Source organism: Phoenix dactylifera, chromosome 3 (assembly GCF_051530095.1).
Source record: "Phoenix dactylifera cultivar Ajwa chromosome 3, Ajwa_hap1_PhDact_Kaust_v1.1, whole genome shotgun sequence".
Taxonomy (NCBI): Eukaryota; Viridiplantae; Streptophyta; class Magnoliopsida; order Arecales; family Arecaceae; genus Phoenix; species Phoenix dactylifera.
This window is the reverse complement of record NC_143192.1, coordinates 7476730-7495034: the sequence shown is the minus strand read 5'-3', so window position 1 is coordinate 7495034 and position 18305 is coordinate 7476730. Positions and strand designations below refer to the sequence as shown.

The window sequence follows — 18305 nt, the reverse complement described above, 5'->3', positions numbered from 1 at the left end:
TTTTTGGGATTAATTGGATCTGTTAGTTGGATTGCGCTTGCAAGGTAAGTAATGTGATCCTTTTTCTAAATTTATTAACAAATTATAAATATTTTCTAAATCAAATTATTCTTGATTTATGAACTTAATGCATGGTGTTTTATTATTATATATGTCTTTTCTAGAATATTGTATGATTCTTGATTGAATGTATTGGTTTTGATATGAATTATGCTTAATTGATTTCGATGTCATATGATTTTACGTATCTTATAATTTGTAACACTGAACATGTTTTTGAGAAAAAGAGTTTTGATTCGAAATAGATTCGGACTTGCAAGTAGATTATGTTTCGATATCCTGCTAGTGGGGGTTGTATGTTGGTAATTTGATACCTTGTTAGTGGGAGTTATACGTTATCATTTCGATACCCTATTAGTGAGGGTTATACATTGGCATTTCGATAGCCTGCTAGTAGAGATTGTACGTTGGCACTTTGATACCCTGCCAGTGGTGGTTGTATATTAGCACTTCGATATCCTACCAATTGGGATTATGTGGTGACACTTTAATATGGTCATAATTCTTGGTTGTCGAGATAAACTCGTTTTAGAAGAAATTAATTTTTGAATGAAATTTGAATTTTAAATTGATTGGATATTTATTGATTTTACAATTCGAAGAATTAGTTTGCTTTGAGAATTTGTTGTGGGAGAGACTAGATAAGATTTTGACATTTTTATTTAGACTATATTTTTGTTAGAGTTGATGCAAAGTTTTAGAATATTATTTGGTTTTATGAGACATTTAATTTTAAATTAGTTATTTAGAATAATATTTGAATATTATTATTTTAATTTTTTCACTTACTGTTTATAATATCGTGCTGAGATGTCTTACATTCTCGTAGAGGGAGTTTCCTATGAGTATGCAACGATTGCCACAACCATCGGCTCGCGACCTCGGGTCAGGGGGTGACATCTCTACATTCTTATTCCCTAGCCTAGATCAAGCAGCCATTCAGCAGAGTGCAGCCATATATGACAGTTGTGGAACTGGTGAACCAATTCTTGGAATATTGCTACTAGAGGGCCATTAAGCTGCGAGGAAAGTGAGGAAAGGGAATGGCTAATGAAATCCTACATCTCATTGGGCCCGGGACAGGTCCAGATCTTCCATCTTGCAGATGAACTGTTCAGGCTTTCTTTGTAGAGATAGGTGGGCTCCAAAGTTCTCTCTCTCACACCTTTGAAAAGCAGCAACACATGAAAGGTGAGAATTTTCATGTGGTTAGCTATCAGAAATAAATTACATACAAGGAGGCATTGGCAAAAGAATGTTGGAGCATCAGCACTTGTTGCAGTTTTTATTTGTATCAGGATGAAACCATGAACCATATACTGCTACACTGCCCAGCCGTAAAGCAAATCTGGAGGAAATTAATATGAAGGAAAATTAAAAGAAAGGTTAAGTTTTAGAGTTTATCCACCAACTCTGCTATCCCAAGAAGAGCTCATAATATAGCTGGGATAAGCTTGTATTATCACTCTCTTAGACATGGTGAAAGGAGCAGAACAAAATGTTTTGTGAAAAAGGAAAGAACACTTGAGGCTATGCTAATGCTGCTATTCATCTCTCATGACTGGGCCAGTTTGGAAAAGCTTAAGGAGCTGCATGCCTATCTCCAGCTTTAAACTCTATATCTGCACTGCTTCCTGATTTTTCTATCTTTTGTTCCATTTTTCTTTTCTGCTATCTTTTGCAACTCTCTTCTCTATATACACATCTTTCTGTAACAAATCAGATGGGCTATGCGAGCCTCTTTCATGAAATAACAATTTGGATTATTTGTTTATTTACACTTTGGCTTGGGTTGGATTGGGTCAGGTCAACTTAAATCGGAGTTAGATCCAGTTTGGGTTAAAGGTCGACCCTAATCCAACATTAGTTGAGATTGGTTGAGGTCTTTGAGCTTAAATTCAACCCAAGTTTATAATACCTCGACCTATCTGTATCTAATAAGCAGATAGAGTGGACAGATTTGAGCTGAGCCCAACTAAATCTTAAATTTTAGGGTTTAAAATGAAGAACCAGAAATTTAGGGATGCAAGTGTAAATCTAGCTCCATTTGAAAACTTGAAAACTTGGAATTGAGGAGAAAGGAATGGAATGGAAGGGAAAGTTAAAAATTTTGATGTTTGGGAGTTTTTTAGTGGAGGGAAAGGAAAAGATAAGGGGGGAATAAAAGGGAATAGGAGGAAAAATTTGGGCTCCAATTCTTTCTTTCTTTCCTCTCATAAGTGGGAGGATTTGGAGAGAAAGGAATTAAAACTTAATAAAAATTTTATAATACCTATTTTACCCTTAAATTAAAGAAGCACCAAATTAAAAAGACAAGTACATCCTAGGGCATCTTTTGTTTTAATCTTTCATATGTCATCTCCATCTCCATATACCCATTTGCTGCACCTCTACGGAGCTCCATCTTCCGGTCACTCATGATCCAGTCCGATCCGATCTATTTGCATCTCTACTCATAAGCATGCCCTTTTTATAATAAGGATAATTTAGTAAAAGTGTTAAAAAGGTATAATTTTTTTTTATTTTCTTTCTAAACTTTCAAATAAGAGGAAGGTAAGTAGTTTCCCTTTTCTTCTAAAACTTCTAAATAAAAGAAAAGAAAAGTTTATTTTATTTATTTTTCTTTTTTAATTTTTTTTTTTTCTTTTCTCCTCAAAACTCCCAAATGGAGGGTAAAAATTGAAGGAAAGTTGAAGGGTGTCGCTGTAATTTAGAAAAAAATATCAACTCGTCCCCGCGTGTGCCAGAACTGGCCAAACTAACGTTGGAATTGAGGGGAAAGCGCCGGCGATTCGAACTCCATAGAAAACAAGCTGCCGGCCAAGGAGGAGGAATGCCTCCTCGTCTCCCCATTTGTCACCGTCTCTCTTGTCCTCTCTCTCGCCCTCTTTCCCCCTGGCATCTCTATTCTTGGATTCTCCTCTCCACGCCACTCCCCTCCCCAACTCCTCCACCTCCTCCGATTCCCCGAAACTCTTGAATTTTTTCCTTGTGTGGGCTTCTGAAACTATAATCCAACGAACACGAGGTGATCGGTCGCGAGCTGCAGCATCAACAAGACTAGCTCTTTCTTTGCAGTGGCAATGGAATCGCTGGAGGAGCTTCTTGCGGAAGAAGGGTTCAAGAAGGGGAAGATGAAGCATGGGCCAAGGGGCTACGCCACGTCCAGAGCTGTAAGTATGCCGTCGGCCCACACAGCTCATGAATGGAATCCTTCGTTTCGTCATGCAGATTACGGGCTTCAGAGGGGGAGGGCCAGGTCTGATGTATTTTGTCGGCGATCGCAATCCATTCGGTCGGAAGATGGAGGAATCAGAGGTGGGAGGTCGAAGAATTCTCGCATGCAAAGGGAGACCTCGGAGGATGGACATGAAGAAGAATCATTTAATGGAAGACTCCGAGCTCGTCGTGGAAATGGTGTCGAGGATTTTAAAATGCATGAATGTGACAAAATTCAAGACAGAGGGAGACTGAGGTTTCAAAATTCTGGCAAAAAGGTTCAGGAGAAACAGATATATGAATGTAGTTATGACAATGACTTGTATGAGGATGAGAACCTTCACAAGGCGGGGGATTTTCGCTCGAGACCAAGCTTTAATCATGGTCTTCAGGATAGAAGGGATGATGATCTTGAGATTCCTGGTTCCAAACCGGCACTTAGTGATGCTGCAATCCGGGCCATTGTTTCGATCTTAACTGGTTATATCAGTTGCTTCTTCCAAGATGAAAACTTCCGTGCATCGATTCGTCATAGTTGTGCAACTTACCTTGGATTTGGCTTAGCAGAAGAGAACCATCAAAAAGGTAGTGGAGTGTTTGCCGGTCTCGCAGAGGCCATTGGCACTGTAGAAAGAGTTGTTAAAGAGGGTCGAGATGCAAAGGAATTAAAGAAAGCTTCACTAAAGCTTAGTGTTGTCACAGGGTTAAACTCGATCGATTTGAAGGACAAATTTACTTCTGGAGTTCCCAATTCGCTTCTCGCAGCATGTGCACATCTCTACCTTAGTGTGATCTATAAGCTTCAGAAGAAGAACACGGTTTCAGCCAAACATCTCCTCCAGGTTTTCTGCAATTCTCCGTATCAGGCACGGACAATTTTGTTGCCAGGTTTGTGGGAGCACCTTTTCCTTCCACATTTATCTCATTTGAGGGAATGGTATGAGAAAGAAGCAGAATTCATACCAAGAACATCGAGTAGGGTAAAGAAAACAAAGCTTCTGGAAAAAGTCTACAATGACATACTGGATATGGGTACTTACCAAATTGCAGATTATTACAAAGAATGGCTTATGGAGGAAAATGGAGCTCCTGCACTTCCTTCAATTCCAGTGCCTTCATCTTATCCACCACGAAAAGGTTCTAATGCAGCTGATTTAGACGTAGCTTCTAGTGCAGGAAGTCCTGCTTCATCTCAGCCAATGGTGAGCAGAAGATTGTATGAATCTGTTTTCAGTCAATCGAAGAAAATGGAAGAATCTGAAGAATTGAAAGAAAGAGAGGAGGAGATCGAAGAGGAACATTGCATTGTTCATACAAGAAGCTCTGAAAGCCTAATACAAGAATATGAGGAATACTCTCCTAATTCGTTTATACAAACACAAGAACATAACAGCACTAGCTCTCAAGAGCCAAAGGAATCATCTAATGTAAGGGATATAAAATAAATTCTTCCTTCATCTTCTCGTATTTGTTGTTCCCTAAAATTCTCTAAGCAGTGCAAAACATATGTGAAGAACTATCAAGCATTTCGGTTTCATGGGTATTTTGATTTTTTTCCAAGTATAAACACCATGTCGGCAAAGAACTTCATGTAAAAGCCATTTTCTAGACTATACTGGTGTTGCTGTCTTGCCATCTTGTGGCCTTTGTCTAACCTTTGATCATGAGCTCCTAGGGATATTTTATATACATATTTGAGAGGAAGGATATTATACATACTTTTGGAAGCTTGAAATATTTATGGGTTACATTTCGAATTGACCTCCTGAATCTTGTTCACTATTTTGTTTCCTTTGGTCTTTTCTATCTAGATTGAGCATCTTTTATTTTTCAAAATATTTCTAACCTTGCAGGGAAATGAACGGACAACTAAAGAGTCTTGCAATCTATGCAAAGTGGACGATTTTCAGGTAAAAGATCCCAATGTTGAATGCCATGGCATCCAGTCTAGGCCTGCCATCTTGGGATGCACTTGTTTCCCCTATCTTGCTCCACAGGCAAAAGAGAATAAGCTTATTCTTAGAAAATTGGCACAAGCGGTCTTCAAACCACAGGTGATTGATTACTTTCATTATATAATGATTCTATTCTTCTTAAGTATGCTAAGAACTTTCCAGTTTATGATATGTGCCAAAATAATGTAATTACATTTTGAAAACCTTTAGTTTTCTTTTTCATCTGTGTGCAATGTCGTGGATTCTTACAAGTTGATCTCTATACTGCCTACTTCTAGTGCAGATGGGCAATGTAGAAAGTACAGGATCCGAGGTGAAGAATTCTGGGTTGTTGTCTAAGAATTCTGATAGAAACTCAGAGGCATTAAGCTCTAGGTACAGAGCCCATGACCATTCTCTTCATGAACTCCTTCTAGTGTGTTTCATTTATCATATGCTCTGATGTTGTATTCATTAAAGTTCATAGGTTTATTATTGTTGTTATTCCTGGACTTTGCATGGTCTAGCGTTTCTTCTTCATAGGAAGCTGTTAAATGACTCAGGATCTGTTTCTCAGTGCAGAATCAATTGAAGATTATGAAGCTGCTGACAGAAGCTCTTTTTTCTCTAGTATTCCAAGGGATTTTATGTGTCCTTTAACGGGGCAGCTTTTCAAGGATCCTGTGACACTAGAGACTGGGCAGACCTTTGAGCGAGCAGCCATTAAAGAATGGTTTGATCGAGGGAATAGAACATGTCCTGTTACTGGACGAGAGCTGAAATATTTGTCTGTCCCAGTTATGAATTTTGTGTTGAAGCGCTTAATTGACTCCTGGAAATCGGAACATTGTAAAAACCTCCTCATTTTTGCCACCCAAATAGCGGGGGATCCAACAAAGCAAGATTGCAAATCCAAAGATGAGTCAGCTTTATACATAATAGAGCAGCTTCTTACTGGTTTTAGCACAGAGGAACAAATGGAAAATGCCAGACACCTTATCACTCTTGGTGGTTTAGATTTTCTTATACATAGGTTTGAACTGGGAAATTTAAAGGAAAAATCATGCGTTGCTGGACTTCTGTTATGCTGTATCAAGGCAGATGGCTGTTGCAGGAGCTATTTGGCAATGAATTTAAAAAGTTCATGTTTTCTTGAGCTTCTCTACAGTAACCATTTTACTTCAAGAACAAATGCTGTGCTGCTGTTGATTGAACTGATTTGCCTAGAAAGGTTTGTGCGGTATACTAAGCTTTTTTTTTTTTCTTGCTGATATTTATTACAGTATTTTTATGGGTTATAGTTCCCAAAATTTGTAACTTGCAAAAATACATGGTAATATTTTCTTATAAATTTTATAATAGTGCCCTTGCCTTTGTTATAGATGGAGACTTACGCTGTGTTCATTTCTTAACTATATTCCATTAGACCAGGAGATATATCCTATGTTAATTGTTCGGTTGAGGTGGAGAAATATGTCCACTAAACTTTTCAAATATACAATTTGAAGTGTTTGTTTCTTCTCCAGGTTTTATGGTTATCACTAGATCAAAGAACATAAATTCATGCAATGTATATTTTCAGAATGACATTCTTACTTTGTTCCCTCGTGCATTATCGTACAAATATACAAATCAACATATATTATCATACAATAACATTGCTTGCATTTTACCTCCACATATTACTAACTGCTGCTTGTTTTGGTTGCCACAGAAGGACAGCAATCACAATGTTCTTAAGTGGGTTGCAAACAGAAGCAATTGTGGATACAATGAAGGCACTGCTTGTGTATCTTCAGACCTCCCCACCTGAAGAACGAGTTCTAGTTGCTGTTCTTCTTTTACAATTTGATCTTGTGGTATTCTTCTTCCTGTCTATTCTGGTATATTCAACTAGATTTACCCTCTTGAACCACATCTATCACTTTGCCCCTAATTACTCTTCCATATCTGTCGTATGTGCTATACATACCATATACCGAGCAGTAATCGAAGTCGAAAAGAGCTAATTTGCAGATAGTTACCACCCCTGCTAAGCCAGTGTTCCATGTAAATTAAGTTTGGCATTCAGTTAAACTCAAAATATAACCTTTATATCAATACCTTCCCATCTTTCTAAATCTCCCACAAACTGAAGTTGATCCTATGCTTGGAACTCTTTATTTTACATTATTCAGATTTTCACATTTTTCAGAATATAAAATGTTTATGCAATATTATAGAAATATTTAGTTGCAGTATGTTATTCTTTTAACACATCTATTGCCTTCCAAAGCAAAATATTTGTTTGTTGGTTGTCTCTGCAGTTGAATGCTTTTAAGACTATGGAATATTATTTTCCTCTGGTAGCATTTTTTGCAAATACAAAAAGAATTTGCCGGAAAGTACTGACACACTTTATATACCAAATTTTTTTTATTAGGATTGCTTATAAAAGCCATGTAGCCATTGATTTAATTATCTTATTAGTTCTTTCAATCATGCTTATACACAACCTTATGTACCATTTTGTCCAAGATATCATATTCAGATTTACATTATGATATTCAAACTTCTAAGACATTTGTGTTGCAGGTAGAGCCCTGCAGGTATAGTATATACAGAGAAGAGGCTCTGGATAGCATAACGCTAGCTCTGAATTGCTGTTCCTTTGACCAGAAAGTCATACCAAATTCTCGGAGGGCTCTTCTCATGCTGGGGGGTTACTTCTCCTTATCTGGAGAAATATTGGCAGAGGCCCGGTTGCTGCAGCAAGCAGGATACTCTGATGTTGGCTTTGCGAACTCTGATGGTGGGGTAGAGGAAAGTACATCGGTATGTTAATTTCTTATGAAGCCATATTTTTCTCTTATCTGTTATTTATATCCTTCATGTAGTAATTGAATCAAGTTGGCTACTACTTCCTTCAGAAAGTGTTTGAGGATTAGTCTTTTACGCATTTGGATTCATCTGTTCAATGAAAATTCCTATATTGCTGCTCAGCATGCATTTTTCTTTTGGAGGTCGGAACCATGGAGCTTAGAATGGCTTTTTATATGACGCTTAAGTACAGATCCTCAATCGTAATGGTTCTATCATAGAAATACAAACATAATGACATTCAAAATCACCATAACAAATCACCCTACTGTTTTCTGATCTGTGTTTGACATCAAGTTGATCATACAGATGACACATTGCTGATTGCATCATTGATTTTACCTACACAGCTGAATGCATGATCCTTGATTTGTTTTGTACTTGAATGGATTTTCTTATCTGAAGCACTCCGAGCATTTTCTTACATTATCCAGGCCATTGATAAGATTTTTAGTCTCATTAGTCTCTTTGCTTTTGCATCATCGTAATGTTTGAGTCATCATGCATAGCAAGTTTTGTTCCCAAGAAAGCGGGATGAATGAATTGTGTATAGCATGCAATGTTCCATTGTCCTGAATCTCTATGTGAGCTCTTTCTTGCATTATCTTTCATTTTTCTCTTTATTTTTTGATCTTTCCTTGTAATATGATGTTCACATGAACAAGTCCTATATTTATGAACTTTTCCCCAGCCAGCAGTTGGAAATACTCACAATTTGGCAAGATTATATGGATATAGGAATTTGGTAGGGCATCTCTTGGTCATCAGATACAACCTATATTGTTCATTGAAATACAAAATGTTTTAATTTGTCTTCCCCTCTTTTTCTTGTAGTTAGACATTTTTCATGAATACTGTTTCAGTTGAAAAGTTTCAGTTTACTGTTTTCAGGAAGAAGAAGCAAACGAAAAGGAAAAATGGTTGAAAAATGTGACTTTGGCCCTTCTTCGTAGTGGAAAGAGATCATTTCTAGAGACTCTCTCAAAGTGTTTAGGTTATGGGAACCTAGAATTAGTGAGGGCATGCCTAGCTACAGTTGCTTGGTTGAGCCATGTACTTGTATCCCTGTCTGCTGCTGGGCACCAGCTCTCTGCATTCTCAGCACTCATCCCTCGGTTGAAGGAAAGTTTAGAGAACTGTGAGCAGATTGAGCACAGGGTTCTAGCTTCAATGTCTTTGTTCAATTTTAGCAAGATTACAGGTAAGCTTAGCTAAATCCAAAGCTGAATACATGTCTCCAGTTGATGGACTAAATATGAAGTTATCTTTTGAAGTTTTCAGAGAACCACATCACCGTAGAAATATGTAAAACTGTTTTTTCCACTCTCTGTGTAGAACTGCCTATGATGCAATTCTCTTGATCAAAATTCAAGTAGTTTTATTTTGATAAGGACAAATAGTTCATTGATGAAAGAATCTGTATTCAATTTCTTGTTACACTATCAACCCTTCTTAAAACAATTTGGGTTTAATTTTCTACACTATTGTGGCAACCTATGCATATCTTTTCTCAACAAGCCAACAGGACATGTAAAAGTTTTTACATGCATATTAATGCATGAAAAATTATTCTGTCATTAGAATTGAGCTTTTCTGATTTTTTTGGATAACTGCAGAATGCAGAGTCCTCCTCATGAGTTTTGCAGAAGAGTTGCAGAATCCTCTGAAAGACCTTTTGGACATAACATGGACCGCGAAGCAGCTTTATGCTACCATCTTTGGAGAACTGTAAAATCTGCAGGCATCATAGAGCGCATAGAGCTCATGCTATTTACTGGAGATTGCCATTTGTCTGAATTCAATCAAATGAAACCTTCATCTTCATTCACTTGCTTATGTGAATATTTGCAATTTAGTGATAGTTAATTGTAACAATACAAGATATGTAGAATGATTCATTATAAGCAGTTAAATATTCTTTCATATTTTACATAACCATTCAATTCTGTTGATATAGTTGGTTAAGTACTGAAGGAATCATCAATATTGTCAAAATTTATGTGCTTTTCTAGGGTATGCAACAAATTCATCTGAGATGAGCATATTCCAGAGATACGCAAAAAATTCTCTATATCTTTGTTGTAAGCATCTTCTTGATGTTATTCTTTTGAAAAGCCAAAGAAATTGCATATCTGAAATCCTTATATAAATGTGAAATCTGGCATATGTAATGCAGTATAAGCTAGAGCAAATAAGTGGACCATCTTCAGAGATGTGGAAGCACTCTAGATAGAAGCTTTAGGGACCAAATGGAGACCAAGGCATAAGGCACTTCAAAGTGTAAGCCTATAAATTTAACTGGGATGCTTGTATATGATGACAAAATGCCTAGGCAATCATAGAGTTGAAGTACATGATAGATATCAACGTTACATCTTTGTTTAAAAGAAAAAGAAAGATCGATGATTGGTTATCCAAATTGGATGTCACCACTACTTATCATGATATACTCAAAAAAAAAGGCTTGAAATCATAATTCATAGATTTTGGTTCTCTTATCTATACATCAAGTGGGTGCAAGAACAAACAACTCTGATGGCATGATAAGATATTCTGCTATGCTCTAAGCAACATTGTCACAAGTTTGGTATGTGGGAAAAATTTGAGTACATCTCTATTAATTAAGCTCGTACTTAAGAGATAGCAAGAGTGCACCAGCGGAAAGTGAGTACATATATAGATGGCATTACAGCCCTCAACACTCAGTGCTTTCAATCATGCATCAAATGCATCCCATACTATATATTTTATGCTCAACAAGCACTTCCCAAAGTTAAGATAATTTAAACTACAACGTCTTCTAGTGTTTTGAGTAACTATCATGGTAAAAGAGGATTTTAACTATAGTTTATGAAATGTCTTTAGCACCATCCTTTTTGTGGTGCTAGCCATGTAGCAGATTACCAACTGCATGGCTGCATAAGCAGACAATTTAAATTTCACCACATAATTTTACTGTTACATCACCTAAAGAGATCCAATAGACAGAAAGCACTATAATTGGGGATGGCAGTAGCAAGCATATAATAAACATAGGGAATTATGCACCATTAGTATATCTACTTAGGTACATTGACAATCAGTCCAACAAGCCACATGGCAATAGACCCAACAACCCAACACACAAGTAGGAAAACAAAAAGACCTGCCAAGATGGTGAGGAGTGGAGGGCCGCCCGCCACACCTGAGCTGCTTTTATCAGCTTTGTCCTTGGAAGTAGTTTCTGGATTAGAAGCTCCTAAAGAAAGAACTACTGGCAGCCTGCGCTTCACAGGCAAGCTAACAGCATTCCCAAGCCTGAAAAGAGATTTTAACATTGATAAACCTTATGACTGAATGAAGAAAAAGAAAAATGGCAGGAATGGCTGGATTGAAGAGCACACAGCTGGTCGACTGTAAGGAATTGAGTGAGCCGAGCAAATGTGCACCCAGAGCTACTACAGAACATGCAGTTGTAGGTTAGCTCCAATCTAAAAAGAATATTTTCTTGGCAACATCGAAAAGAACCATTTAATTGAATTTTAACAAGAAATTAACTTTAAAAAAGTATTCGCATATTGGTTCTATTATACACTGCATATATCGATGAAAATATAGATGATGAAACACATTTTCACGTTCATGCAATAGTAAGATATTTGGTGGTCATTAGAATGCGACAGGTCAAGCTTGGACAAATATAGTCACTTGCTAGGCATGGAACTCACTTAGGGCTGGAAATGGGCTCGGGTCGGGGCGACTTCAGGACAGGCTACCAGCTAGGCCCGAAAGAGTTCAGGCCGGGTTTGGGCTTAAATGTAGAGCCCATTTATTTTTTGGGCTGAGCTAGGATATGTCATTGGCCCGGCCCGGGCCCGACCCAAGCTCGAGCTAAGCCCGAACAAGGCCCGAAGCAGAGCCTAAAATCCAGCCCAGATCAATTTGTTTTTTGTATATTGTTATTTAGAGAGAATAATGAGGAAGTAAATAATAAACTAAAATGAATTTGGCTGAGAATAATGTACCATGTATCATTTACTTGTGTTATAGGAGAGAACCCAATTTTTAGCTAGCTCATTTACTTGTGAAGCAATATTATGAAATATTAAACTTCAATCGGATTCAGGCCAAACCTATTTTTGGCCCAATCGGATAGTGGGCCAGCCCAATCGGGTTTGGGTTAGGCCTGGGCTGGGCTTGGGTCGGGCTTAGGCCTGGATTATCCAAAAATTTTCGAGCCTAAGCCCGGCCCGAAGACCAAAAAAAAAATCACGCCATATTCGAGTAGGGGCAGGGCCTAGCCCACTTCCAGCCCTAAACTCACTGCAAGCATCATCTAATGAAAATGTCTATTGCCTACCCATCACATTATTTTACTGTATAAACAAGTGGAACTTCAAACTTCACCATGCATCATATGCGGCCACAACTTCAAATTCTACAATTTCCACCAAGAAATGTTTGACGCTATGAGAAGAACTTAATAGTTTTCAGGACCAGCAACACAGGTTCACACCAAGCAAGAGTAGGTATGGCGGACTTGTCAACAATAGTCATTATGTCGAGAACTGGGAGAGATCCCTTTAGTATGCAGGTATCGGAAAAAATATACCAACGTACACACTGCAGCAAAATTTGGAAAGCTACTCTCATACAATAACCATGCTAAATGTACATGCTCATGTTGGCAACAAGACCTCACATGCCCTATGAACTAACTGTATTTAGGGTACACACTATAGTCAAAATTTGGAAAGCTGCTCTCGCACACTAACCATACTAAGTCTACATGCTCACGTAGGCAACAAGAGCTTACATGCCCTATGAAACTGACTGACTGTACTTAATTTTGGGTTCGCACTCCTGCTTACATGCATGTATATATGATTGTAATTTCATAACTTCAGAATAAATAGAAATCAAATCAACAACTCAAACCTCCATCTTCTGATTATTCAATAACATCATAATGATTTTCATGCTACCCAAAAAAGAGCATTTTACTAAAGCATCTATGTCACAGAACTTTGTACCAAACTGATCAGACCCCGACCAAACATCAACCTGGCCAATGGGTTAGGCCACCGGTTTAACTGTCTGGTCACTCGATTGAGATATCATGCTAAAAAAAATCAAAAGAAAAATCTAAACTAGAAGACAAAAATCTTAGAAATTGTTTGAGGCAGAAGCGCTGGGCATTGAGTGATAGAACTCGATCCCTCCACCAAATTGTTGAATAACAATAATGAAGATGGGAACAGGAGACCATCATTAGAAATTGTAGTGAACCATGAGGGGACACAATAGAAGGGAAGGGGCGGTGCCTCTCTCTCTCTCTCTCTCTCTCTCTCTCTCTGTGTGTGTGTGTGCGTGCGCGCTTCATTTTAAGCAGCGACCAAGTCATCCAGCTCCATTTTAGTTTTCCTTTTCTTGTTTTTATTTAACATTTGAAAAGACCTAATTGTCCATAAAAATTATAAAAAATTGCACGAAAATAAGTAAGGACAAGCTAGCCTTTCTGGGGAACCAACTAGTTTCTAAAACACATTCAGGTTACCAGTTCAGCAAAAAGTCGATCAGTTTGGATGGTCTTAAATGGATAAAAAGCATAAACAATCTAATCACTTGACAAGGGGCCAGTAGAGCGGTTTCACCAGTCCATGTTTGATAACAATGCCTGATATATTCTTGCTTCATTTTTCAGAACTAGAAAAAGTATTCTGATAACTTAAATTTTTCAAAAGATATTTGGGAAAAAACTAAATAGAAACACTAAAAATTGATATTATGATGTAAGCATTTGCTTAGGAGAACAGCTAGTATAGCACAGAAGTTTCCTACAATATGTACCCTTTTCAACTGGCATATTACAGGATACCAAACTAAGGAACAATAGGAGGCCTGCAAATCAACTGTGGAAGTTCTCTGAGATTATTGTCTTAGTTACACTTTTTCTTTGCTTAGACCTTGTAGTCTTATTAAAGCTAGTCAGTGATTGAAATTATTAGCTTTTTCTGTTTCTTTCTGCGCACATACACTTTCTTTTCCATCGTTGAAAGATCACCAAAGGTTGAGACAATATTAGCTACAGTATAACTTTACTGGTCTCCTTTTGCTTCCTGTTCTTACACTTCAATGTCCCAGAAAATCAGCCAACTGATCAACTTCTTGATCCACCATGATCACTACCTTCAGTGGAAAGACATAATCCCACTTCATCGCTACCCATTTTATAGCTAATTGGTCAATCTAGAAATAAAAACATGAACTTCCATCCAAGTTTTTTTTTTGGCATGACTGAGGCAAAGAATCTTCAGGGATGGCTGAATACCAAATAAAGAGACACATGATCAGATTTTCTGAAGCAATTAATCAAAAATGGGAAGGTGAAAGAAGAAAGCCCTAATGCTCTAACTATTGCTCTTCCGTATGCAATTAACTCCTTCACTTTTTTTTTTCCAAATAAAATGCATGATAATGGCCAGATAGATTTTGTCTATATATGTCAATTAATTGGTATGATCTACATAACGTTGATTAATTTGTCTTTTTTTTTTGTTTGAATCATATATAAAAAAAATGAGTCATTTCATTTCATAGTTCGATATGCTTTTCACACCTGGATGGCAACTCAACCTTAATTCTCCACCTTTTCCATTAGATTTTGGGACAGGCATCAGTGGTATTCTACAGCAATAAAGGGTAATATAACAATAAGATTCTGCAAAGTATTGTGATTCCCATCTATAAGAATAAAGGAAATAAGAAAAACTGTTGTTGTTAATTTGTTATAGTGGAAGTGAACTCATAAACTACTCTGTTAAGTTAGACAAAAGATGGTAAGACAGATTATGAAAAATTACAAGAACTTTCAAAAATCAATTTAGCTTTATGCCAGACAAATCAAAATAGTGTTATCTTTTTAGGCAACTGATAAGAAAATACAAAAAGATAAATGATCTTTACTAATTTGGATAAAGCATATGATAGGGTACCAAGAGAGGAATTTGGTGGGCTTTAACACATAAGGGCCTTCGTAAACAATACATTAAAAATATTGACAACATATGCCAAAAAAATAACAAGTGGTGGAAGGCTAAACTAGATTTATGGAGGAAATCCTTACAGCATAATATCTTAAAACAGTAGAACGAGACATGGAAAAAACATAAATAGCATGAGTTTTAGCAAAACGAGATGTGAAGATAAGGCCCCAGTCATGATTGACGGACAATTGACACCACAAAGTGATAGCTTTGAGATTTATTATGCAAAATAATGGAAAGTTAAAGGAAGACTTATAGAATTAGAGCTAGCTAGATGAAATTGATAGGTACTTCAAGTGATTAGATGATTCATGCACATCTTGACAACTCAAGGGAAAAATTGGTAGAATAGCAATCACCTACTATGTTTTATAGCTCAAATTGCTCAGTTCAGAAAAGGTCCAAGATAATATGATGAACATGACAAAAATGAGCATTTAGATGCATATTTGATAAATGAAGAAGAGCAAAAGGAATGAAGATATTGAAAGAAATCTAGAAGTTTCTCTAATTAAGGATGAAGTGATAGAAAACCAATTGAGATGACGTGGTCATGTAGTATACATGTCTTAAGAAGCTCCATTAAGGTGGAAACTTAAAGCTTTATTAAAGGAATTAGAACAAGAGGAGAAGATCTAAGGTAACAATAATGGAAGTTTTAAGATAGGATATTGAAAAGCTTCAAACAACATCAATAAGAATTCTTCCAAATGAGGATTTGAGAAGTTTAAAAAAATAGTTGGAACAAGACTTGATGTTTATGGTTATTAAACAAAAACTTGCATTTATCATCATCTTAGCTGCTTTCTCTCTTGATCCATTCATTCTAGAGTCTTGTTGCACCATCCTAGTTTACCACCCTTTGCCACTTTCAGCAATGTATTGTTAGACATATTTTAGCTATTGAGAGAAGGAATAGAGAGATTATTGAGACTTAGCAGGCAGAAACTTCTACTTTGGCTGACTTACCTGCTTTTGAAACTCATCCAGCCACTCACTTCCTAAGTGTTCCTTCTGTTTTTTTTTTGTTTTTTTTTTTTGTGTGTGTGAGAGAGAGAGACAGACTGTCTGACAGAGAGAAATGCTTCCCCATACCTATGCCTGAATCCATTCCTGCATTTGACAATCTAAAGATTCAGGGTTCTCAAATAAAATTCTTGACATTTTTTTATTAAAAAAAGATGTGGAGGTCATGAATCTAAGGTAATGAGAATATTTAAGTGAATATTATATTCCTTAACTTCATAGCTAGAGCATCCTTGAAGAAATAATTCATAAGCAAAGCAACATATGCAGTATGTTTCAGATTGTCTGAACTAGGCGGCATGGAGTATACCATATCGTACCAATTTGGTACTGGTATCTTGTATCGGAGGCATGCCGAAAAGTTTTCATACCGTACCATACCAACAAAGTGCTAGTGTAGCACCAGTACGGGGTTCAGTATCGAGATGACAAACTTTGGTTACGGGTTTTCTTGCTTCGCCATTATTAATTTCCACTAGATGGATTCCACTTCCAAATTTATCAACTTTCCTCTAAATTTGCCTTTACAATTAATGCACATTGGAAATTCCTGAATTAGTGTTTTAGAGTTGTCTACACACTTTCAATGGGTGAAATTATTTCACTGACGATTTAGAGCAGACAAAAGAGAATCCTGACTCAAAAGGCAAGGCGAATGGGGTTCCTGACCAATGAGCAGCGAGCAAAGAATCCGGGGAAATCAAGCGTGCTAGCCGCTGCTTCATTTCGTATAGCGATAACGCTTTCTCTTTCTTAGCGCTCCACCCCGCGGAGAACTCTGGTTGCGCTTTGGTTGGCTTTCTCTTATAGTCTATTTTCTCGGACTTGACTCAGCTTGACCGCCCGGGATAAGACAGCGAGGTCTTCGTCTTCTTCGTGAGCTGAACTGAGCCTATGCATTGAGGAAAAACCGCTTTCTTCGCTCTCATCCCTTGACTCGCTAGACTGCAAAGCTTGCCGATACGGCGAACCATGCCCGTGACTCTTCCAAACCTTAAAAAACAAGGGTTTTCGATAGACTTGCCATCAGATGTAGCATTAACCTAATCAATTACATTTACATCAACTCATACTACCCATTATGCTGACCTGAAGGTTCACCAATTAATCATGCATCGCTATCTCTACCATAGTCCATAATAATTTCCTTTACTAGAAAGACTTATAGAATGCATGACTTGATTGGTTTTTGATAGGATTTTGATCACATTATAGTGAAATCCTACTACTTTCTTAGCCTCTACATTGCAACTTAGGCCAGGGAATTAACCATCAAACACTGCAAAGTATTGAAATACAAGGCCGAAATTTAAGAGAGAAATATTAGCATGGTGAAAAAGTGAAATTGATATAAGAAGATGAAGCAAAAGGCATTAGACATGCATACACATATTAATCAAAAGTGAGAATGTGGCACAGCTATAATGTTGTACTGCCATCCATATATATTTTCTCCAGAATCAATTAACATTTCACCAAACAAAATGTCTAGGAATGCTTAGATATACTAGGCTAACCAAATTACAAAACATGAGAAAGGAAAATCAAGCTTATATTTATATTCCAAAGGATTAGGACACCTTGTGCTTGCCAGCCTATGCTTATCCCTCAAAATGCCACCTTATGCTTGTCATCTCATACTTATCCATTGAAGAGACACCATGTGCTTGCCACCTTATACGTATGCACTAAACTGCACCTCATGTTTCCCAGCTTATACCTTTTTATGAACTACCAACTCATGGTTTACACCTTATATTTATCTATTGAACTGGCACCTCATGCTAGCCACCTCAAAGAGAAAGAGAAGAAAGAAGAGGAAAGGGGAAGGAGGGATTTGTAGCCCTTCCACCCATTTTTTGCACCTCCTCCATCCCTAAGAACCCACCAGATCTAGTGAGCTTTCACCTCACACTTTCTTTTTGCCCACTAGATAGGAAATAAAAACAGAGAGAAAAATAGAAGAAATCATGCCAAAACTTTTTCTATTTGGCATGAAATTCAAATATGTTGTATGGTGGATATCAACCTATATAGCATATTAGTTTTTTGTTTCTTTCAACATAAATTTATTTTTTATAAAATTGTATTATTTTTGGAGGAAATTAATCTTAAAATTATAAAAAATAATTTCAAGGAGCAAAAATTTGTGGCATGTGTGCATTATTAATGCACATAGTAC

At 37.1% G+C, this 18305-nt stretch overlaps 2 protein-coding genes across 4 annotated transcripts in view; one reads left to right on the top strand and one right to left on the bottom strand.

The window, feature by feature from the left end:
• The first annotated feature begins 2811 nt into the window (after window positions 1–2811).
• Window positions 2812–10008, top strand: LOC103704981 (putative E3 ubiquitin-protein ligase LIN). Its single transcript, XM_088717635.1, has 8 exons — window positions 2812–4706; window positions 5133–5333; window positions 5518–5609; window positions 5791–6444; window positions 6928–7072; window positions 7788–8027; window positions 8964–9273; window positions 9689–10008. The coding sequence occupies exons 1-8, from the start codon at window positions 3144–3146 to the stop codon at window positions 9802–9804; spliced, it is 3321 nt and encodes a 1106-aa protein (XP_088573761.1). The 5' UTR covers window positions 2812–3143; the 3' UTR covers window positions 9805–10008.
• LOC103704958 (uncharacterized) overlaps window positions 4403–18305 on the bottom strand; it is a 31408-nt gene continuing 17505 nt past the window's right edge. The window contains exons 2-4 of one of the 3 annotated variants that reach the window (XM_088717637.1): window positions 16193–16210; window positions 11218–11369; window positions 4403–4503 (exon numbers count right to left, since the gene is read on the bottom strand). In XM_088717637.1, the coding sequence (XP_088573763.1) occupies window positions 4472–4503; window positions 11218–11369; window positions 16193–16210 (202 nt within the window). In that variant the 3' untranslated portion in view covers window positions 4403–4471. Of the gene's footprint in view, window positions 4504–11096; window positions 11370–16109; window positions 17117–18305 lie in introns of those variants that run through there. The other 2 variants (XM_088717636.1, XR_015976088.1) reach the window with 2 other exon arrangements.

Bases quoted from the DNA above. Each gene is read 5' to 3' on its own strand.
- LOC103704981 (XM_088717635.1), top strand. From the start codon at position 3,144: ATGGAATCGCTGGAGGAGCTTCTTGCGGAAGAAGGGTTCAAGAAGGGG. The intron at 7,073-7,787 runs GTATTCTTCTTC...TTTGTGTTGCAG, and splicing joins TTTTACAATTTGATCTTGTG to GTAGAGCCCTGCAGGTATAG. The intron at 8,028-8,963 runs GTATGTTAATTT...TACTGTTTTCAG, and splicing joins GGGTAGAGGAAAGTACATCG to GAAGAAGAAGCAAACGAAAA.